The sequence below is a fragment of the Caretta caretta genome, chromosome 21, assembly GCF_965140235.1.
Source record: "Caretta caretta isolate rCarCar2 chromosome 21, rCarCar1.hap1, whole genome shotgun sequence".
NCBI lineage: Eukaryota > Metazoa > Chordata > Testudines > Cheloniidae > Caretta > Caretta caretta.
Window position 1 is genome coordinate 2,449,087 of NC_134226.1, and position 18,262 is coordinate 2,467,348.

An 18,262-nucleotide genomic window follows, 5' to 3' on the forward strand; every position below is an offset into this window, starting at 1 on the left:
ATGCTGAAGCCTGGATGGGTGGGGATTTGCCCTTGCAAGTTGCATCATTCAGCTGATGATGGCTTGCAGCTATTTTTAGTTCTTAAGCTTTCCTCAGGAAATTTCCCCTTCCCCCTAATGCCAGCTTGTTGGGGGTCCATGCTATCCACTGTCAGGTTAATGGCCCAGGATGGCCACATAGTTTGGATATATGGGTCTAAAGTGTCTGTTTACTCACTGTCTTCCCCCAACACACAAAATATCGCAACTCCTTTGCAAAATTCCTGATACCTGATGAGGTTTCCCACTTGCTGTTCTAACCTGGAATGCCCTTGATATTCTAAATATCTCCATCTTAAATCTACCACACCACTTACTAAAAAGCCACTGTTCATGTAGAGCTGCACAAAAGCAATCTTGTTCCAAAGTTTTACTAGCTGAGTAGTGGTGAGCCACTTGTAAAGACTATTTCCAGGTTTGGGCTGAAATCCTCTGGGATTCTGTCACCAAACAAAGAAATCCCCAGAATCCTTTCTGATTTTGTGTCTGTCTCTCTGTCTGTCGTATGGATCATGGAGTGTAATTTAAGTGTGTTAATTAGGAGAGGTGCAAGTTAGTTGTGGAAACCAAGGCTGCTTGTTGATGTTGGGGAATGTTGTTGGGGTGGAAGGGGATGTAGTTTTTGTGGGGACTGGAAGCCAAGTCTCCATTGTTTTATTCCTGGCACTGCCTTTGGACAAATCTGTGCGGAATGCTAGCTAGGTTCACCTGGGTATCTCTCACCTGGTCAACTGCTGGGGCCTCAGTCATTAGTGTACCTCTGTCTCTGTTGTTATCTACCTGTGGCATTCAGTAATGCGGGGATCTGGGGGCTGTAACACTTCAGTCTAATCCAGATTACTGGGCTCAATGCAGGGATAACTGGCAGGGGTTTAGTGGCTTGTGATATGCAGGAGGTCAGACAGATGATTTGGTCGTCTCATCTGGCCTTAAACTCCTGATACTTCTCTACTTCCCAAGTGTGTGTTTAAAGGGGATTAATGTAATGCTTAATGTGTTTAAGAGCTTCAGACCTTTTGATGAGAGGCAATTCCTTTGTGCAAAGGATTGTTTTCAATACAATTGCGTGGGGACTGTACAAACAATTGTTGAAAAAAGGCATCAGGCAACTTGGGTTAAGGTCAGTCAAGTAAAATCTTAACATGTTGTGTAAAACTGGCCTTGTCCTAAAAAGTTAACCAGTAACTACCACAGAGTTACCTTCAGTTTTAATATTACTTTATGTACCTTTTTTTTTGCTTTTAATTGGATTTGAATTCATTTTAAAGTCCTGAATTTCTCCTGGGTTAGGGCTGTCAGGTCTTGTCAAATTGATTCCTTCATTCTAATCCTACCCATCTGGTAAATTCCAGGTTAGCTTTTATTACTAGCCCTATGGCAATAACGGGCATTGGGCAGGGAACGCTCCATGGGTTGTGCTAGGACTGCAGTGCCTGCTGACCTCTTACGTTCCGGGGTTACTACAAGACTTGGTTTCAGAGCAGCAGCCGTGTTAGTCTGTATCAACAAAAAGAAAAGGAGGACTTGTGGCACCTTGGAGACTAACCAATTTACTTGGCTTTACCATGATAAAACGTCTCCACACTCCCCTTCACACCAGACATGTTTGCAGACAGTGTTTAGTGTGCTGTTCAGAGGCTATAAAAGCTGGACTGCTGCCCCTGATTTACAGAGGTGGGTTGTAAAGTGAATGCAGGGCTGCTGCCTTTGTGAGTGGCGCAGCTTTAGGAAAGCCTCTGCTATGGGATTCTTTCCCAGATGCTTTGTAGCAGGACTTTGTAGAGCAGAACTAAATATGCAGATTAGAAGCACCCTCTTCAGCTTGCTTTTGAAATGTAAGTCAGCCTCTGAATTTCGTTCTCAATCTTTCGCTTCCAACTAATTATGATGCAGCCTTAATCTTTTATTTCCTTTCATGTAGGAGCTGGGTGCATGTGTAATCATCCTGGGAGCAGACTGGGTTCTCTTACAGTAGCTTTTCATTCCGTTAACCCTCACGTACGAACACGTTGTTTAAATAAAATACTTGTGACCAGCCAGGGCTCCTGACTGTCAGCTAATCTGTGCATTTGTGGTTTAGTGAGCTCATTTGGGAATGTGAATCCTTCCTAGATGAAATTCCTCGGTTAGTGCGACCTGGAATTTTCATGTGCGCATAAACTATTAAATACCTTCCTGTTCTTCTTGCCCAAAGAAAGAAGGGTCTGAAATGAGCGAGAATATTAACTTACTGCAGCAACTGTCTGTTCCTTGGTGGGGTGGGGTGTGACAGGGAGAGTGTTGTGTGTATGTGGGGGGAGAGAGTGGGTTTTGGGGGGCCTGAGAGCATGTCCGCATGCTGTCTTATAAGTTCCACCCCCCACGCAGAGCATTCCACACTAATGGTTGCTTTGTCTCGGAGCAGATAAGCAGCCGGCTGTCAGAAACGAGGAGCTTTCAAAGGGCGTTTCGGCATTCCTACAGTCGATTCCAAACAATGACAAGAGTGGCCACTTGACTTAAGGGGATGATGGGACGTTTCCGGAGGCTGGTCGGAGCACAGTAAAGCAACACCTCGTCCACACTGGCGCTGCGGCGCTCCAGCGGGGGCGCAGCAAACGTTATCCCACTCGCCGAGGTGGAGACCAGCCGCACTGTAGCCTCAGGGTCAGAGCGCTCTACGTGCCTTGCCAGTGTGGATGGGGAGTGAGCTAGTGCGCCCGGGGCTCCTTTATTGGGCTGTCACTCGCAGGTGTAGCCAAGCCCTCAGAGTCCTGTAGAATTGCAGGGCCTGATGGCCTGTCTGTCCTGAGGACCCGTTGAGACCACTAGCGTAGACATGCTGCCCCGATGTTATACGAGGCTTGTACAAAGGTAAGCGGAAGTGGCGGAGTGCCTTTTTGCACCAATGTAGCTATGCCAGAGGAAGAATCCCCAGTATGGAGAGCCAGCCACTTTGCCCATCCTGCTGTGCGTCGTTGTCACAAAATTGCCTGAGATTAAGAAGCTTTATGGGGAGGGAAGGAAATTAGCAATGTTCTCTTCAGTTTGGGTGTCGGTGCCCACTCTGGAGAATGGGGGGTATCTTCGCCCTTTGCCTTTGCGTGCTGCTCCTCCTGTCCTGTCCTGGAATTCAGTTTGACGACTTGACAAAGTTTTGCTGTTCGGGCACAAAGCAGCTGCACGTTCAGGCCCTGCGTGTACAGCTAGGCACTGGAAACACAGTTAGAGCTCACACAATGCATTATTCGTTCACGCGCTGGCCCAGGCTGTTTACAAAGAGTTTGTCTGGAAAGTTACATTTTTGCAGATCTAAATTAGACAGCCACAGGCCTTTGAGGGGAGATGTGGGAGGGCTCTGAGCACTTTTCCCCTCTCATTATCTGAAGAAGATTGGAGTTTTAGCAATTCCCATTTTAATCTGTCTTGGCCCAATAACCTGTTAAGGGAGAGACAAATGAAACGGAGATCTCCAGCTCAGTGTGATCTTCACTCATTTTTATCGTTGATGACAGGCACGTAAAAATCACTCTGGATGAAAGCTGACCTAATCAAAGGTGCTTTGTCCCCAATTCAGATTAAGCAGGTCAGTGTGAGAGTAAAGTCCCCCTGCATTAGTGCTAGAGAGCACAGTGTACAACTAACTAGTTCCTTTCTCTGCTTAAAAAGCTTCCTACTCCTAGGACTTGTCTACACTAGAAAGTTGCATCACTTGATCTATACCAGTCTAGTTAAAGCGGTACAACCCCCGAGTGTGTATGCAGTTATTCTGGTAGAGATATTTCCCTTCCTGTGTGAAAATGGGAATAATGGTTGAAGACTCCCTTATTCTGGTATAGCCGCATCCACACTATGGGGTTGTGCTGATATAACTGTTCAGGATTAAAAAAGAATCACGCCCTTAACAGAAATGGTCACACAGGACAAAACGTGGGGACACTAGGCCATGAAATCTTCTTTTTAAAGGGACTGGACAGTTATTGCTCTTTCTTTGAGGTGATTTGTGTTTAAAGCCAGCCCTGCAACATTCTGGTTGAGCAATCAACTCGTTCGTGTTAGGGCATGTCTACGCTTGCCATTTAAAGTGGGAAAAGTCCCTTTTTTGCGCATAAACCGTGGGAGCATCTACACTTGCCAATGACTTTTTGCGGTGAAACTCAGAAAACCACCTCCATGAGAGGCGTACAGCTCTTAACAGTGATGCTTCTGCAGTGATGTGCGAGTGAAGACACGTTCTTCCTCTTTTACAGAGCTTTTAGCCTCTGCAGGATATCCCACCGTGCCCGGGTGACCACTCTGGCCAGCAGCTCTGCTGTTCTGACGCCAGGTAGACAGACGTCCACCCGTCCCCTGGAAGGCCCCGGAACTTTAAATTTGCCTTTTTGTTTTCTTGGCAAGTGCTCACTTATCTGGTCAGGTGACGATGCCTGCTCCATGGGATCCCCTGCTTGGAGCGATGCTGAACTCCTGGAGCTGATCAGTGTTTGGGGAGAGGAGGCTGTGCAGGGACCCAGGATGCCCTGCAATCACACGCCCCCTTCCCCCAAGGCCTGTCGTCAAAATGGAGAGAGCTGCACTGTGGAATAGCTGCCCTCAGTGCGCTGCTCTCATCAGGGATGGAAGGGCTGCAAATGTAAACACTCACTTCCACAGGCGTCAGAAAGTGCGTACACAAACCAGTGCTTTCTATCACCGGTGAAACTGACAGCGCAAAAAGTCTGCAAGTGTAGACATAGCCTTAGACAGGTGAGTGAAATATCACTACTGTTTCTTCCCACGTCATGGTGAAAGTCAAGGAAATCTTCATTTGTACCTATGTTGGTAAACTTGTGAATATTTTGCCGGGCTGGATTAAATTATTCCTGTGAGTTGAAGGAGTCTCAGTTTTCCTTTTAACTGGGCCATGAACCTACATAAGGACAAATCCACATGCCTCTGTCCACATCATACACTGTACTCCCCCTCCCTGTTTACTTCCGGGAGAAGGATACAGTCTGAGCCCAGCCTGGGAGCCAGGAATTTCAAGTTCTAATCCTGGCTCTGACAGAGATTTCCAGTATAGCTTTAGGTAAGCTACACTCAGTTCCTGTAAAATGAGTCTAAGGCCTGGTCTAGACACATGTTCTGTAGCTATACCAGTGTGACCCCATGGTGTGGACATAGCAGTGTAACTATGAAAGTGCCTTGTATTGTTTACTATCCATTGTGCCATGCCGCTTAAAGGGGGGGGCGGCACGTGTGTTGCTTCACCAAAGCAGGGAAAAATAATAGTTAAAAAGGAAAAATGGCTTGCAGGTCTACACTGCTGAACAAGGTGCAAAAATATGGAAGCACCTCTTCAAATGGGACTGTCCTTGGGAAATCTCATGCTATCTTACAATTAAAATGTACAGGGAATAGTCTGCCTTCACTCTTCCTGACCTGCAGAACACATCTTTGCGAGAGGAGGGAGAAAAAGAGCACATACACAGGGCAGGCATTACTTGGTGAGGTAGAAACGCTGATAGAAGGCCCAGGAATGATGAATTGTCTCCAAGAGGGACTTTGATATTTTGAAAAATGGTCTTATTACCTTGCAGGGAAAAAATCAAATTAAGCTGTGAAGGTGGCATGCCTGGCTTTATAGGAAAAAACCAAAACCCTGCCTCCTGCAGGATCCGCAGGGAAAGCTTGTGGCTGTTGTGCTTACAAAAATCGTGTAGGTTAATCTCTTGGGGGCAGCCTTATCTCGGCAGGTATGCAGCAAGTCAGTGTTTGACTTCAGGCTACAGTGCTCAGAATGGTCAGGGCTGGTGCTGCTTTGGAAGGCTTTGTCCTCCCCACCGCTGGAGTGAATTGTAATTAATAAGGGATTAGACAGTGAGCTATCATTGAAGTCCTGCCCCAAGCCTTCCCTGGACACAGGGAATTCAGTGTGTTTTGCAGATGATAAAAGAACGAGTCAGACTCTTAGGATCAAGGAATCCTGTAAATCGGAGATGGAAAAGAACTGTTAGGTTATAGTGCATTTCCCAGCCAAGGGATGTTTGTTTCCTCGAGTATATATTTTTCTATTGCTTTGTTCAACCTAGTTTTAAGCTACCTGGTTCTTGTTTCACAGGAGGCATTTTGTGCCTGAGCACTGAGCCCTCTGTGGCTAAGTTATAATTGCCATATTGTGAGACTCAAGGACGTGAAGGCATAATTCTTTTTTTAAAAAAACCTGTCCCTTTTTGAAGTTCAGGCTGAAAATAGAATCGTTACTTTATCGAGGGATTTCAGTGCTCTTTGCTGAGTGCAGTTTGGCAGCACTGCCTACTCTCCGTACCAGGGCTAACTCAAACAGTGATTGTGTGGCAAAGGATGCTTTGTTATGGACCCTGGGTAAAATGATGCCAGATGTGCTCTGAGTGGGCTGCCCTGTGCCAGGCGTGTAGCTGACCCTTACACACACAGGCCTCTGCTTCCTCTTCTCCGAACACTTTTGCACATTGATCTTAAGTGCTGACAAATATGCCATGCAACAGGCCCAAAAATACAGTCTCTGCTCCAAAGAGCTTACAGCTGAAGAACACACCATAGGTGTGTGTAACCTGGAGGGGATAGAGTTGTTTTTTTTATTTGTGAGTTGGTGTTGTGAAAGAATCCCAGAGGGATTTGAATGTAGAGGGTAGTGGCTTGGTGAAATGGGTTTGTAAGGCCTTTTCCATGCACAGAGAAGCACAGAATGACAGAAACAGCCAGAGAGGGAGAAGGAAATTAGATTGGGAGCACAGGTTACATCCTCATCTGGACAAGGCCCCAGCGATATGAAGGCATGAGGATAGCACAGTAACATGTTTGAAAAGTCTTAGTCTAGACAAGGCTCCAGCCTTTAAAATGGGCTAGATAGATTGAGCTAAAGCATAGGTTCCTCACTAGCATTGCAGCTGTTATCCACAAATGGCCTGAAAACAGCCCTGCGTAAGTAACACACCTTTCACGCTCTGCGGGTTTTCCACATCCTGCAGACTGTGAATATGGTGCAAGAAACACATACCTCAAACGAGGCTGGGTGTCCTCTGAAAAGCTCTAGGAGCTTATTCGACCCCTAAATGTGGCTATCTGGAGATTCTCAGCTAATTCTGGGAATATCAACTGGTTTTTCTGTGAATTAACTCCATGAATGCCTCTAGCCCCCACCCTTCAGCAGCTTGTACAGCTGATTGGTGGACATTCCTCAAGTAGAAATGCTTATTCATGTTGGGTCTTGAGTTATTACATCATGGCACTACAGGCTTATTTTGTGGTAACTGAAATAATTACTGTTCAGTCAGGATGAGGCTGTGATGTGGTGACGTTTATGTGATCAGTTAATCACACACTTATTTTGAAAGACAGCCCATTCGTGTGTTCCAAGTGAGCTTTTAGTGGGAGGTTAGAAACACAATCTCATAGTGTAAGGCAATTAATTACCTTAATCATTACTTTGTTTTTTTCAAGGTGGGGGGGGAGAGAATAATTTGCTCATCATGTTAAAATGGATTCAGCTTGTTAAATCCTTTCTGCCACTATGCAACAGATAATAGGCATTTTGTGTGACAAGTTCTCGTGAATGCAAAAAGATGCAAAACAGACGGGTTCTCTGATGATGCATGTGACATGACATGCATACACAGATGCCACAGTATGAGCAGAACATACTGTTTCTACTGACTTCCGACCCATTGGGTAGGTAACAAGGCACCAGGTCAAACCTCTGTCCTCAAAATTTACTAAGGGCGTGTCTACAGTTAAACCACGGTAGCAGCACGGCTGTGGCTGCCCTTTTGTAATGCTGCACTGAAGACACGCTCTCTGCTGACGGGAGGGGTTCCCCCTTCTGCATAGTCAGCCTCCCTCCCTGAGAGGCAGTAGCTAGGTCGACAGAAGAATTCTTCCATTGCTTTACACCGGGAGGTGAGGTCAGCGTAACTACATGTGGGTTTTTCACACCCCTGAGAGATGTAGTGATGCCGATGTAAGTTCTCCGTGTAAACCAGCCCTTAGGACTGAGACTGTGAGCTCTTCAGCACAGGGACCTTGTCTTTTAATATGGTGGCACAGCCTGGGGCCTGACCTTGAGTGGTATCTCTAGACAGAGTGATGTGAGAGATTGCACTGTAATGTGCTTTGGATACTTCTGAGTATCAAGGGTACACTAGTAGAGCGAGGGTTTTCGGACTTCCCGGGTTAGTGCAGTTACAAGGGCAGGCACAAACCGTATGTAAATCCTTATGTAAATGTGGAGCTGGGGATGGGTGCTCATTGTCATTATTCAAATCCAGATAAGGGTGTGCAAAATTTAGCCACAGGCTGGGACACTGGGGCAGCTGGTGGCCCAGTGCAGTTTGGCATTTCAAGGCAAACAGCAGTCGCGCTTATGGGCTGTACAGATTGGAACCTCCTCTCCCCGGGGACTCCAGGAGGGGTTGCCTCGCCTCTGTAGCGAATGCAAGGGTTGCTGTCTAGGCAGAGAGCAAAGTCACCTCCCATGAACGTTGCACAGTATTTCCCTTCAGAATAGTGGTATTAGGTGCCCGGCTCTGCACTGCAGACCTGTGGATCAGTTCATGACTTGTTCTCTAGCAGCAGCAGCCATCTGTGCAGCTCTAACAGACTTGTCTAAGGTGCTCTTCTTTCCACCCAACTTTAATAATCAATGTGCTTTGATTGCTATTTGTGCCCATTACTGCTCAGGGCCCTGTGTGAAATGGCTCAGTCCAGTTCCTTGTGGGCCACCATCGCAGTGGCGTAGCTGTCCCCCTTGCTAGCAAGCTGGGTAGACTCAAGAACTGAACGGAGATAAAGAATGAATTGCCCAGTCACCTTTGGAAAACAGGAAGTGGAAGGTGTGCTCCAGGTCAGCAAGGTGTGGTGTGGGGAGAGCGTTCAGTGCCACTGCACAGGTTACACCTGTGGTGAAGAAGAAGTGAGTTTGTCTCTTGAATTGTCACCGTGGCACTTTTCTCATACGTTACTTTCACTCAGGGCTTCTTTACACTTGAAATGCTACAGCATAGACACTGCCTAGCTGATGGGAGGGGTTCTGTCAGCGCAGGTAATACAATCCCTGGAGAGGTTAACCCAGCCGTTAACTCATCTTAACTACCATGCCTGGGAGCGAAGTTTTCACACCCCTGAGTGAGGTAGCTGGGTGACCTAACTTTTTAGACCAGGCCTCAGTAGAGGGCAATAAAACTGCCTCTTGCTTAGCCCTTCCTTGTCTCTGGATTGATAAGTCTGTGTTCAAAGGCAAGGCTGGAAAGTGTTCCAGGAATAAAACCTCACTTTATCACCCAGCGTGGACCTGTATCCTCTGTCTACACTGTTGATGTAGTCACTTGCCATTTCCTTGGCTCTCTGTTTACTGCTGGCCACTTGACTGAAGTCAGGCATTTGATCCGTCTTCTGGCATAGACACTGAATCTAATTTTAAGAGTTGGAATTCTTGGAGTCCTCAGTATTGAGCAGTAACCAGCTGTTTTGTATTGGAAGTGATATCTGAGACTCCATCTAAACTGGTCCAATCCTGACTATGCCTCATGTTCCTTGCCTCTTGTGCATATAGGAATCTTTGCTCATAATCTGGGAGGAGGGTAGATACTAAGCACTACCCAGCAGGTTCACTTACAGAAATCCAGAGTGATGCTGCTAGATTCCCTGTTTATTTCAGTGGCGTTACACCAGCAGGGAATTGACCAATGATATTCTGCTTTTGCTTTCTTACCCTGTAGAGCTCATGTTTGCTGTGCCCTCCTGGCAAATGGAAGCAGTTCATAACTTCACTGTTTTACTTGAAGATCTTCTAAATCAAGACTAGTTTTAAAGGCTGGTCGGGTTTTATCCCATTACTTCATGACTCCCTTTCTCTAACTATATTACTGACCTTGCGAAAAGACCAAGAAAGATTGTGTGCACGGGGATGTAGCCAGGAAGTTGCATTTTAAAAACTAGTGCACTGTCAGCTCTTTTTATTGACTGTTTGGATTTATAGAGTTCCCAGACTCTGGGCTCTTTCATGTGAATGTCTATAAATCCACGATGTACCCAGAATTCATAATGGGACACAAGCAATAAGCCGTGTGGCCTATCCTGATGATTGTACCCCCAAAATTTGAGACCCACTTCTCGTGCTCAGAAGGATCCAAAGCACGTTTGAAAAGCAGCAACGTGGATATGTGCAATGCTGGGAATGCTCAGGCTCGTGACAGGTGTTCTGTGCAGTGCAGTAACTTGCCTACCAGAATCTGGCTAGGCCCCTGGGCTTACTCCTGACTGGCAGTGAAGTGTGCCATAAGGACTTCTGCAAGTGGTGGGGCAAAGTAACCTCTGTTATGTGCCATCAGGGAGAGGGGATCTGCAGTGCACCCTCCTCCCCCAAACCAGCCCCACACTGAGTTCTGGCATTGATGTGGAGCCCAAATCTTGGTGCTGCACTTAAATGCACAGGGCTGCATGGCCCATAAGAGAGCAGCACAAAATGAGCAATGTGTGCTGTGCCGTTGGCCTTCCTGGGGGCTGTGGCTCACCTTGCTCTTGTCTCTGCAGCAATGGCAGCCATTAGAAAGAAGCTGGTGATTGTGGGAGATGGCGCTTGCGGGAAGACCTGCCTGCTGATCGTGTTCAGCAAGGACCAGTTCCCTGAGGTCTACGTGCCGACAGTCTTTGAGAACTACATTGCTGATATCGAAGTAGATGGAAAGCAGGTAACTTTCCTGGGGGTCTTGGGCCATCTGCGTTTGCCTAGCGCCTGTATTCTCAAGCCGTGGACAGTCTCTGCACGAGGGACTCTTCAGCTACAGCTGCCGTGCGCTCAGCAGATCTGCTCGCTTCCCCTCCATCTGCCCGCTTCTTGCCATGCCGTCTGTCCAGTGACACAACTCATCCCCCTGTCCCAATGCTTTGGCCATGGCAGCCTGGCTCCTCAAGCCCTGTGCCAGGCATTACTGTTGAGACTATTCGAGGTCTCGGCTATTTACCGTTTTTCTCCAGTACCTCTGAGAGGAGGAAAGGCCTTTCAGCAGGGGAGGAAGAGAGAAGCAAAGACCGACAGGCTGCTTCCAGCAATGCCCTCCTCAACCCAGCATGCAGTGGCAAGCTCAGCAGGGTGGGCCCACGGACATGGATTAGGGAAGGGGCATTGCCTGGTCACCTTTAAATCTACCAGAATTAGCAAAGCAATTTAATTGTCTTAACTGAGAAAAACGGATTGCTTCCCTGCCAGAGAGAATTGCCATCATTACAGCCTGAGGCAGTTGGGGGTCGGGGGGGGGGTCGTCTGGTATGCTGCTGCCTTCTTTAAATCTCTCCTTCTCTAGGTGGAACTGGCCCTTTGGGACACAGCAGGGCAGGAAGACTATGACCGGCTGCGGCCCCTCAGCTACCCAGACACAGACGTTATTCTCATGTGCTTTTCCATCGACAGCCCAGACAGTTTAGGTAGGATCACTGGGGCCAGGGAAACAAACGTGGGGTTTAGGAACTAGACTGAACTTCACTGCTATGCACAAAGCCACTTGGTAAGTGGGTGGGCCTTCTGCTGCTGGCCCGCTGCACAGGGGTGAAGTTCACTCTAAACAGGACTATTAACAACATGTTCTTCCAAAACCATTAAGCCTAGGCTTGGATTGAGAGCGCTCTGCTTGCAGTCTGCAGAGATGAGTCTGGCCGAAAGCCTAGAATAGCCTGGAGAGGAACAGAAAAGTTCTTGTTAGCAAACAAACTCGGCACTCAGACTTAGAATGTCACGGCATCGCTCCTGCTCGGCTTCTGCAAGTCAACTCCTTCCTCGTGCAACCTCCTCAGCTGCAAAATAAATGGAGCCCTGCCCAACCCGCCCCATGCCCTCGCCGCTCATTCCTTCTGCAGCACCTGGGTGTAAACCCAAGTGGATAGAGAGGAGTCTGACACTTGACAATGTAGGTGTTGGCAGATCCAGGTATTGTCTGGCAATGTCAGGGCGAATTCCAGCGGATACTCTGTCCTGGCTTTCAGGGATAGGGCCTGGGGGCCAAAATGCTTCAGCTGTTCTTGACAATGGCTGGGGCTCCTGAAGAGAGCTGTGTGTCTGAGCTAGCACTAGTCACTTGCCAGGTCTTGATTTCGGCCTGGTCTCCCCTGTAGCCAAAGGGCGTATCATGCGCTCTCTGTCCTGCTCTGGGCATCAGCAAAAACCTACCCTGCTCTTATATATAGTGCGTTTGCTTATGCTGCCAGAAAGAGATCCCAGAAGATGAGGCCTGCAGTCTATCCAGAACTCCCACCAGCCCCTTCTGCAGCCTGCCTTAGGTGACTAGAGTGAAACCTGCAGGAGCAGAAGTGCAGATACCTTGTGGCACTTCTGCTCCATTCTCAGGCGCTCCATGCCCAACAAATTCCTGGCTTTCAGCAGGGTTATAGTGTCTTTTCACAGCCCACGAGAAGGCCGTAGGAAAGTGGAGCCAGGAGCACAGTTTTGCCAGCAAACCAGAGCTCTGTTGCTAAATCTAGTATCCAGTCTGGTTGTCCTGACATTGTGAAGATCTAGTCCAAACCCAGGGGAGCTGGTGCTTGTGCTGAAGAGGATCTCTCCCTCCGTAGCAATGATCTCCTGTGCTGAAGAGGACATGATTCTGCTCCTCTCCTACCTGCTGCACTGGCAATGTGTAATTCACATGCTGGCAGTGCCTTCGTTAAAGCAGGTGTGTTGAGGGGAGTTCTGACTTCCATTCCTGGCTGCCTGTGGTTCTCCCTGACCCTGGATATTTTGTGGCAGATGATCTACTTTCCTTTGACGCTTCTTCATAGTAAAGAAAAAGAAATTTCTCCTGGGGAACCTGTTGTGTAACTTACTTCAATCACTGCTAAGGCCTTGTCTACGCTCAAGAATGGCCCCAATGCAGTAACTGGTGTCACTGCATCACTGCTGAGTCGGGGCTGTTTGTGAGCATAGATAAGGCCCAAATCTTCAGGCTTCCATTTCAGTAAGTTGCTGTGCTTGGCAGGCTGCAGGTTCAGGCAGAGGCTTTGAGGGAAGGTAGGTGTGAGGATGTTTCCCAGAGGGCTCTCTGCTTGGTACAGTGTCTCATCAGCTGCTTGGGAGGGAGGAGGGGGCCTGGCAGTGGGACTCTCTGGACCAAGGAGGAATTGGCTGCCTTGGTGCCACTGGCAAGAGAAGTCCCCTCCTCCCTGCTCATGGATGAACAACTGTCTGTCACAGCTGTGATTACAGCTCTTGCTAAACCACCCCATTTGGCTTGCAGGCCCGTGCATGATCGTACCACATCCTGCTCACGTGCCCTGCAGTCCTGTCCATCAGGGAGAGAGGGACTACAGTGCTCCTTTTCACAAGGAAATGGCGGCTAATTGCAAATGATGCTGTCCCTCTACCACACTTGGCAATCAGACCTCATGAGTGTCTGTTCCCTTCCCCCAGCTCCTTGGCATGTTCTCGCTCTCTGAAGGCCCTTCTGTTTGCCATGTCTGTAGGGGTGTCATTAGCGATGCTGCTGGGGTTTGGGTGGAGATTTTTCTTCACGCTTTTTTCAGTGGTGTGAAGAGCAGTGTCCGCTTGAAGCTGTGATGGGGGTATAGGACCCAGCCTCTCTGCTAATGACACAGCCGTCAGGGTGTGCGGATAAGGCTCTCACTGTATCTCTGTCCTGTGCAGCTCAGCAGTAAAATTTCTCCAGGAAAGAACCTAAAACATGTGCCTTTTATAACGTCGTAGGAAGGCAGCAGTGGTAGCCTGGCCTGCAAGGGGGTTGCTATGATTTTAAAAAGCCCTGTCAGCTCAGTGCAAAGTCCTTACCTGTGCTTGGCTTTTCCAGAGAACATTCCTGAGAAGTGGACTCCGGAAGTGAAACACTTCTGCCCTAATGTTCCTATCATCCTGGTCGGAAACAAGAAGGACCTACGGAATGATGAGCACACCCGGAGGGAGCTAGCGAAGATGAAGCAGGTAAAGGGGCTACATCACCTCTAGCGGCAATGCCAGCATCCCTTAAAGGAAAGTTCCACCACATCTGTGCAGACACGTTTGCTGCTCTTGCTGTGCTGCGTAGCCCCATGGCAACCGCAGTGCATCTGGGGTCAGGCATGTTCTGTGGGGATAAGTCAGGCCTGCAGCTACTTGTAACTTCCTCTTTCAGAGTGCCCTGGAGCCTCTCGTGCATTGAGGGGTAGAGGGTGGTTGCCCATTGAGAGCAGCTGCCTCTGCACGAGGCAATGGTGATCCCTGCTCCACAGTAACAGGGCAATCCCTTGGCTCAGCCCAGACTGACCTGCTGATGCCTTTCCCAGCTGTGCAGTTACTCCTGCGGAGGTTTACTGACTGCTGTTGCTGCCTTGTTAATGTTCCAGCAGAATCCCGGTCTCTGAGAGGTGCAGGATATTCAAGCATTTCCAGAGACGATCCTAACTGCTCTTCCAAAGAGGGAGGCACTCAGATAGGAGTAGTCATGGTTGTATCAGGACCTAGAGATGCGGCGCCTCTCTGACTGCATGTCTGGCTTGCTTAACTCCGCATTCTAAAGGTTTATTTTGTAATGACTCTTAGGAGCCAGTGAAGCCGGAGGAAGGGAGGGACATGGCTAACAGAATCAACGCCTTTGGATACCTCGAGTGCTCTGCCAAGACGAAGGATGGCGTGCGGGAAGTCTTTGAGATGGCCACTCGGGCCGGCTTACAAGTCAGGAAAAACAAGAAGCGTAAAGGCTGCCCACTCCTGTAAAGCGGCAATGCCCGTGAAGAAGGTGACTGCCATCTGTACTGTATCTGTCTTTTCCTGCACCCCCCCTCCCATGTGTGTGAACGGGGTACAGGATGGGAAAAGCGCTGTTAGGTCTGATGTCTAGAGAACACAATGTGGCCTGCACCCCACTGCCCAAAACCCACTACCTGAAGCACGTACGGGGAGGCATCTAGTGCTGCTTCTCTGTGCCATGCGTGGACTGTCCTCCTAAGCCGGTCCTGGGCTCTGAAGGGCCAAACATCTTCGGCAGACACTTCTGTTTTGTATACACCATACAGTGCATTTGAGTAGCTCTCAGTGTTGTACTTCAGTCCCATTTTATACTAATCCCTCATCCCCTGTTATTGTCTGATGCTCTGTACAGATTCTCTGCAATATTTAATCTCTGCCTTCATACTGTTCCATTAGACTCTGCACAATAAGGAAGCTCTGACACAGTCTGTTCTAATCCTTGCCTGTGGGTGTGTGTTCCTGTCCTGGAATCCTGGTTGTGTTTTTCTCTCCAAGCCAAGATGTTCAGTGGCTCCAGCTCCAGGGGGGTTTGGATTCTCCCTCTGGTTAAGGTGTACAGCACACCCACCTGCATTTTGTACACAGACTCACCAAAGCAGTCTCTGTTCTGTCTGCACTCAGAGCCTTGCCCGATTCCACCAGTGCTTTGCAAGGAGCTGTGCTCTGCTGCTCTCAGAAATGCCCTCTGCTGTGCTTTCCCCTTGGACCTGCCCTGTGGTGGTGTCCTCTTACCCTCTTTAAGTAAAGTACGGCCTTGTAAAATAACCATTGGCTGGGTCGTCTTGTACATTAAAATGCATAGTTGGGAGAATAAATGCAAATTGGCATTTTAATAACCGTAACTTAGCGCTTGTGCACCATTATTCTGCCCCATGCACACAGACCTCTCGGGTCTCCTGCTCCCCTCTCCTCTAGCTTCCTGGGGATGGTCTTCATTTATCCCCATGCCATGCAGCTGGCTTGAGGGGCTAGAGCAGGGAGTTGCCAGTCAGGACTTCTTGGTTCTTGTGGACGAAATTCAATGGTTTTGTCCATAACTTGCCTAACCTTAGGCACAGTGCCTCCTACCTCGGCCACCCTGTTTGCAAAATAAGAGTCAGAAATACTTGCTTCACAGGCTGGTGTTCATTAATGCACCCTGAGCGCCCTGCAAACGGCCTGGAGAGGGGCAAAGGCTGCCTATTGCATCTTTCAGTTTCTTTCAAGCCCTAGTTCTAATCACCCTGTTTGACTGAGGTTCCCCACCTCTGCTTTGTCGGGCCGAGGGGAGGATGCCCAGCTACAACTAAGACAGGAGGGATGGGAGGATTCTACATCCCCTGCCAGCACAGGGGTTGAGCACTTTGGGCACGTTACGGAAACCGAACAGCTGAGCTGCTCTGGGGAGGCGAGTTCCACGATGACGAAATGCTAAAGGAAATGTCATGAGTGGTTTGGTCAGAGTCCTTATGTAAACGCTGTTCCAGGCTGGGCCATAGGAAATGGGGTGGCTCAGCTTTCTTCCCTAAGAAGCACAGTGGGTGTCTGTTCTGCACAGCTAACAGTGGTTATCCTCTGCAACACCTCATGCTGATTCTCTGCTGGGAACTCCCCAGTACGCCAGCGGTTTCTGCAATGGGGTTTCACCCAATGCTCACATGAGATAGGGAAACCGAAATCTCTTCCCTTTTCCGCATTGGAACAAATAAAACACTTTGAAACTTTCTACAAAACCAAACTGAAAAACCAAACCTGACTTTTCGACTGATAAAAACCCTTTGATAAAGTCAAAACATTGTTATAATTTTGACTGTTTCAAAAAGTGATTTTTAAAAAAAGAGCAGTTCCGATCTGATGTCAGTTGGGACATTTGGGCACCGTCACAACACTTCATTCTGACATTTTCTCAATAAAATTTCACCAGCAGCTGCATTCCCACAGGCAGTCTTGTTTTTGTGAAATGGCATTTTCTGATTGAAAACCGGGCTCTTGGAATGTTCTGTCCACACTCTAGAAATGCTCCCTAGTTCCCCGACACTGAGCAGGGGGAGCAAATGCACATGTACGTTCAGGCCGGGCAAATAGACCTGGAGCATCCTGATGCTGTTGCCTGCTTTAATCGTGAGCCTGAATGTTTGGAAGATGTCAGGTTTAGAGTAGGGGATCTTTGACAGGATTTGCGGGCACCAGGACTTTGTCCTCTCTCCTCCCTCTGAGCAGAGAGAAGAAGGATGTTTGAAATGAAGAAATACCACATTGCATCATGCCCAGAATGCACCTTGGGGAACAGTACAGCCCTTTCTGTTGCCCTGTCCTGTTTGTGGCCAGCAGGAGTGGAGATAGAAAGCAGTACAAATGCCTAGCGTAAGGCAAACCTGATACCTTTGTGTGTCTGCTGCATGGGTGAATGAATGCGCTGTCAGTGCTGGGTTAGTCTCAGATAACCTCCCCTGCCCATTTGGGGGCTAATTATTTGTGAACTGTCTGAGATGAGCCTGACTGCCCACCCCCCCTCTGGTTTGGGTGCCTGTTCCCGTAGAGCAGCATATTCCTAGTCTGCGGTGGGCCATGCACAGCTCCTCTAGGGCTTTGGGAGAAGGGGAGTTCAGGGCTGTGAGCAAAGGAAAGAGACCCTGTGCTCCCTAACTACTGCTGCTCAACATAAACATCCCATGAGCCAAAGCCTCTTACCAGCAAGGGTCTCCCCCCACAGCTGAACTGGCGCTGTGAGAGCGGTGACCAGCCTGGTGCCCATCGCAGCACACTGCAGTGGGGCTTGCTGCCCGTGGGAGGACCCGAGGTAGGCTGGTGTGGCCATGCTGGAGTCCCTGCTGTCGGTGCTGCCTAGCTCGGCTATGGCTACATGTGCTGCTGCTAAACCTGACTGCAGCGTAGACAGGCCCTTCCCCAGGTGCCTTCTCCTTTCACAAGTCACTGGCCCCAGGGAGCTAGCCGTGAGAGTGACACTGGAGAGCTGCTGAGCCTTGCCTGATGCGTGACACAGTGCTGTGTGCTGTACTCAACATGCTTGTCAAGTGAGACTTCTCCAGTCACAGACGGGGAGCTGCTGTGAGCAGCCCGTCATTGCACACAAGCCGCTGGAAAACCAGTGCCCCTTCCCCTGACTGCTGCCACTTCAATTCCTTCTTCCTAACACCTCTCCTCCGCGGGAGACATAGGCTTTGGCGTTCCAGCTGAGCCCCAGAGGAGCGACATGGCCGGCCGGGGAATCCCTCACCAGACTCTGAACTCCCTCCAGCCAATGGATGGTATCCACGTTCGGCTGAGCGCCAGGGCCTGGGCTAGAGAAAAGCCAGGAGATGCACCAGAGCCCAGTCCTGTGGAAGGAAAACACTCCTCCTTCCCACTTTGTCTCTGCCTGGCAGGCAATCAACCAGCAAGGGAAGGGGCTGGGGCTCAGCTGGGGGTGCCTCATTCAGCACCCCATGCATCTGCTGCTCCCATAATTCACTAGCTGAGTTATGGGGCTGTGAATGGTGCAAAGAGCAGCCCGCTCAGCCC

General features: G+C 49.0%; 1 protein-coding gene across 3 annotated transcripts in view; it reads left to right on the plus strand.

Annotated features, from left to right (window-relative positions):
- RHOC (ras homolog family member C) overlaps window positions 1-16,672 on the plus strand; it is a 35,134-nt gene extending 18,462 nt beyond the window's left edge. For 2 of the 3 annotated variants that reach the window (XM_048826731.2, XM_048826732.2), the window contains 4 exons: window positions 10,567-10,724; window positions 11,337-11,457; window positions 13,827-13,957; window positions 14,555-16,672. In XM_048826731.2, coding sequence (XP_048682688.1) covers window positions 10,569-10,724; window positions 11,337-11,457; window positions 13,827-13,957; window positions 14,555-14,728 — 582 coding nt within the window. In that variant the 5' untranslated portion in view covers window positions 10,567-10,568 and the 3' untranslated portion in view covers window positions 14,729-16,672. The remainder of the gene's footprint in view (window positions 1-10,566; window positions 10,725-11,336; window positions 11,458-13,826; window positions 13,958-14,554) is intronic. The other variant, XM_048826733.2, reaches the window with a different exon arrangement.
- Window positions 16,673-18,262: the final 1,590 nt, after the last annotated feature.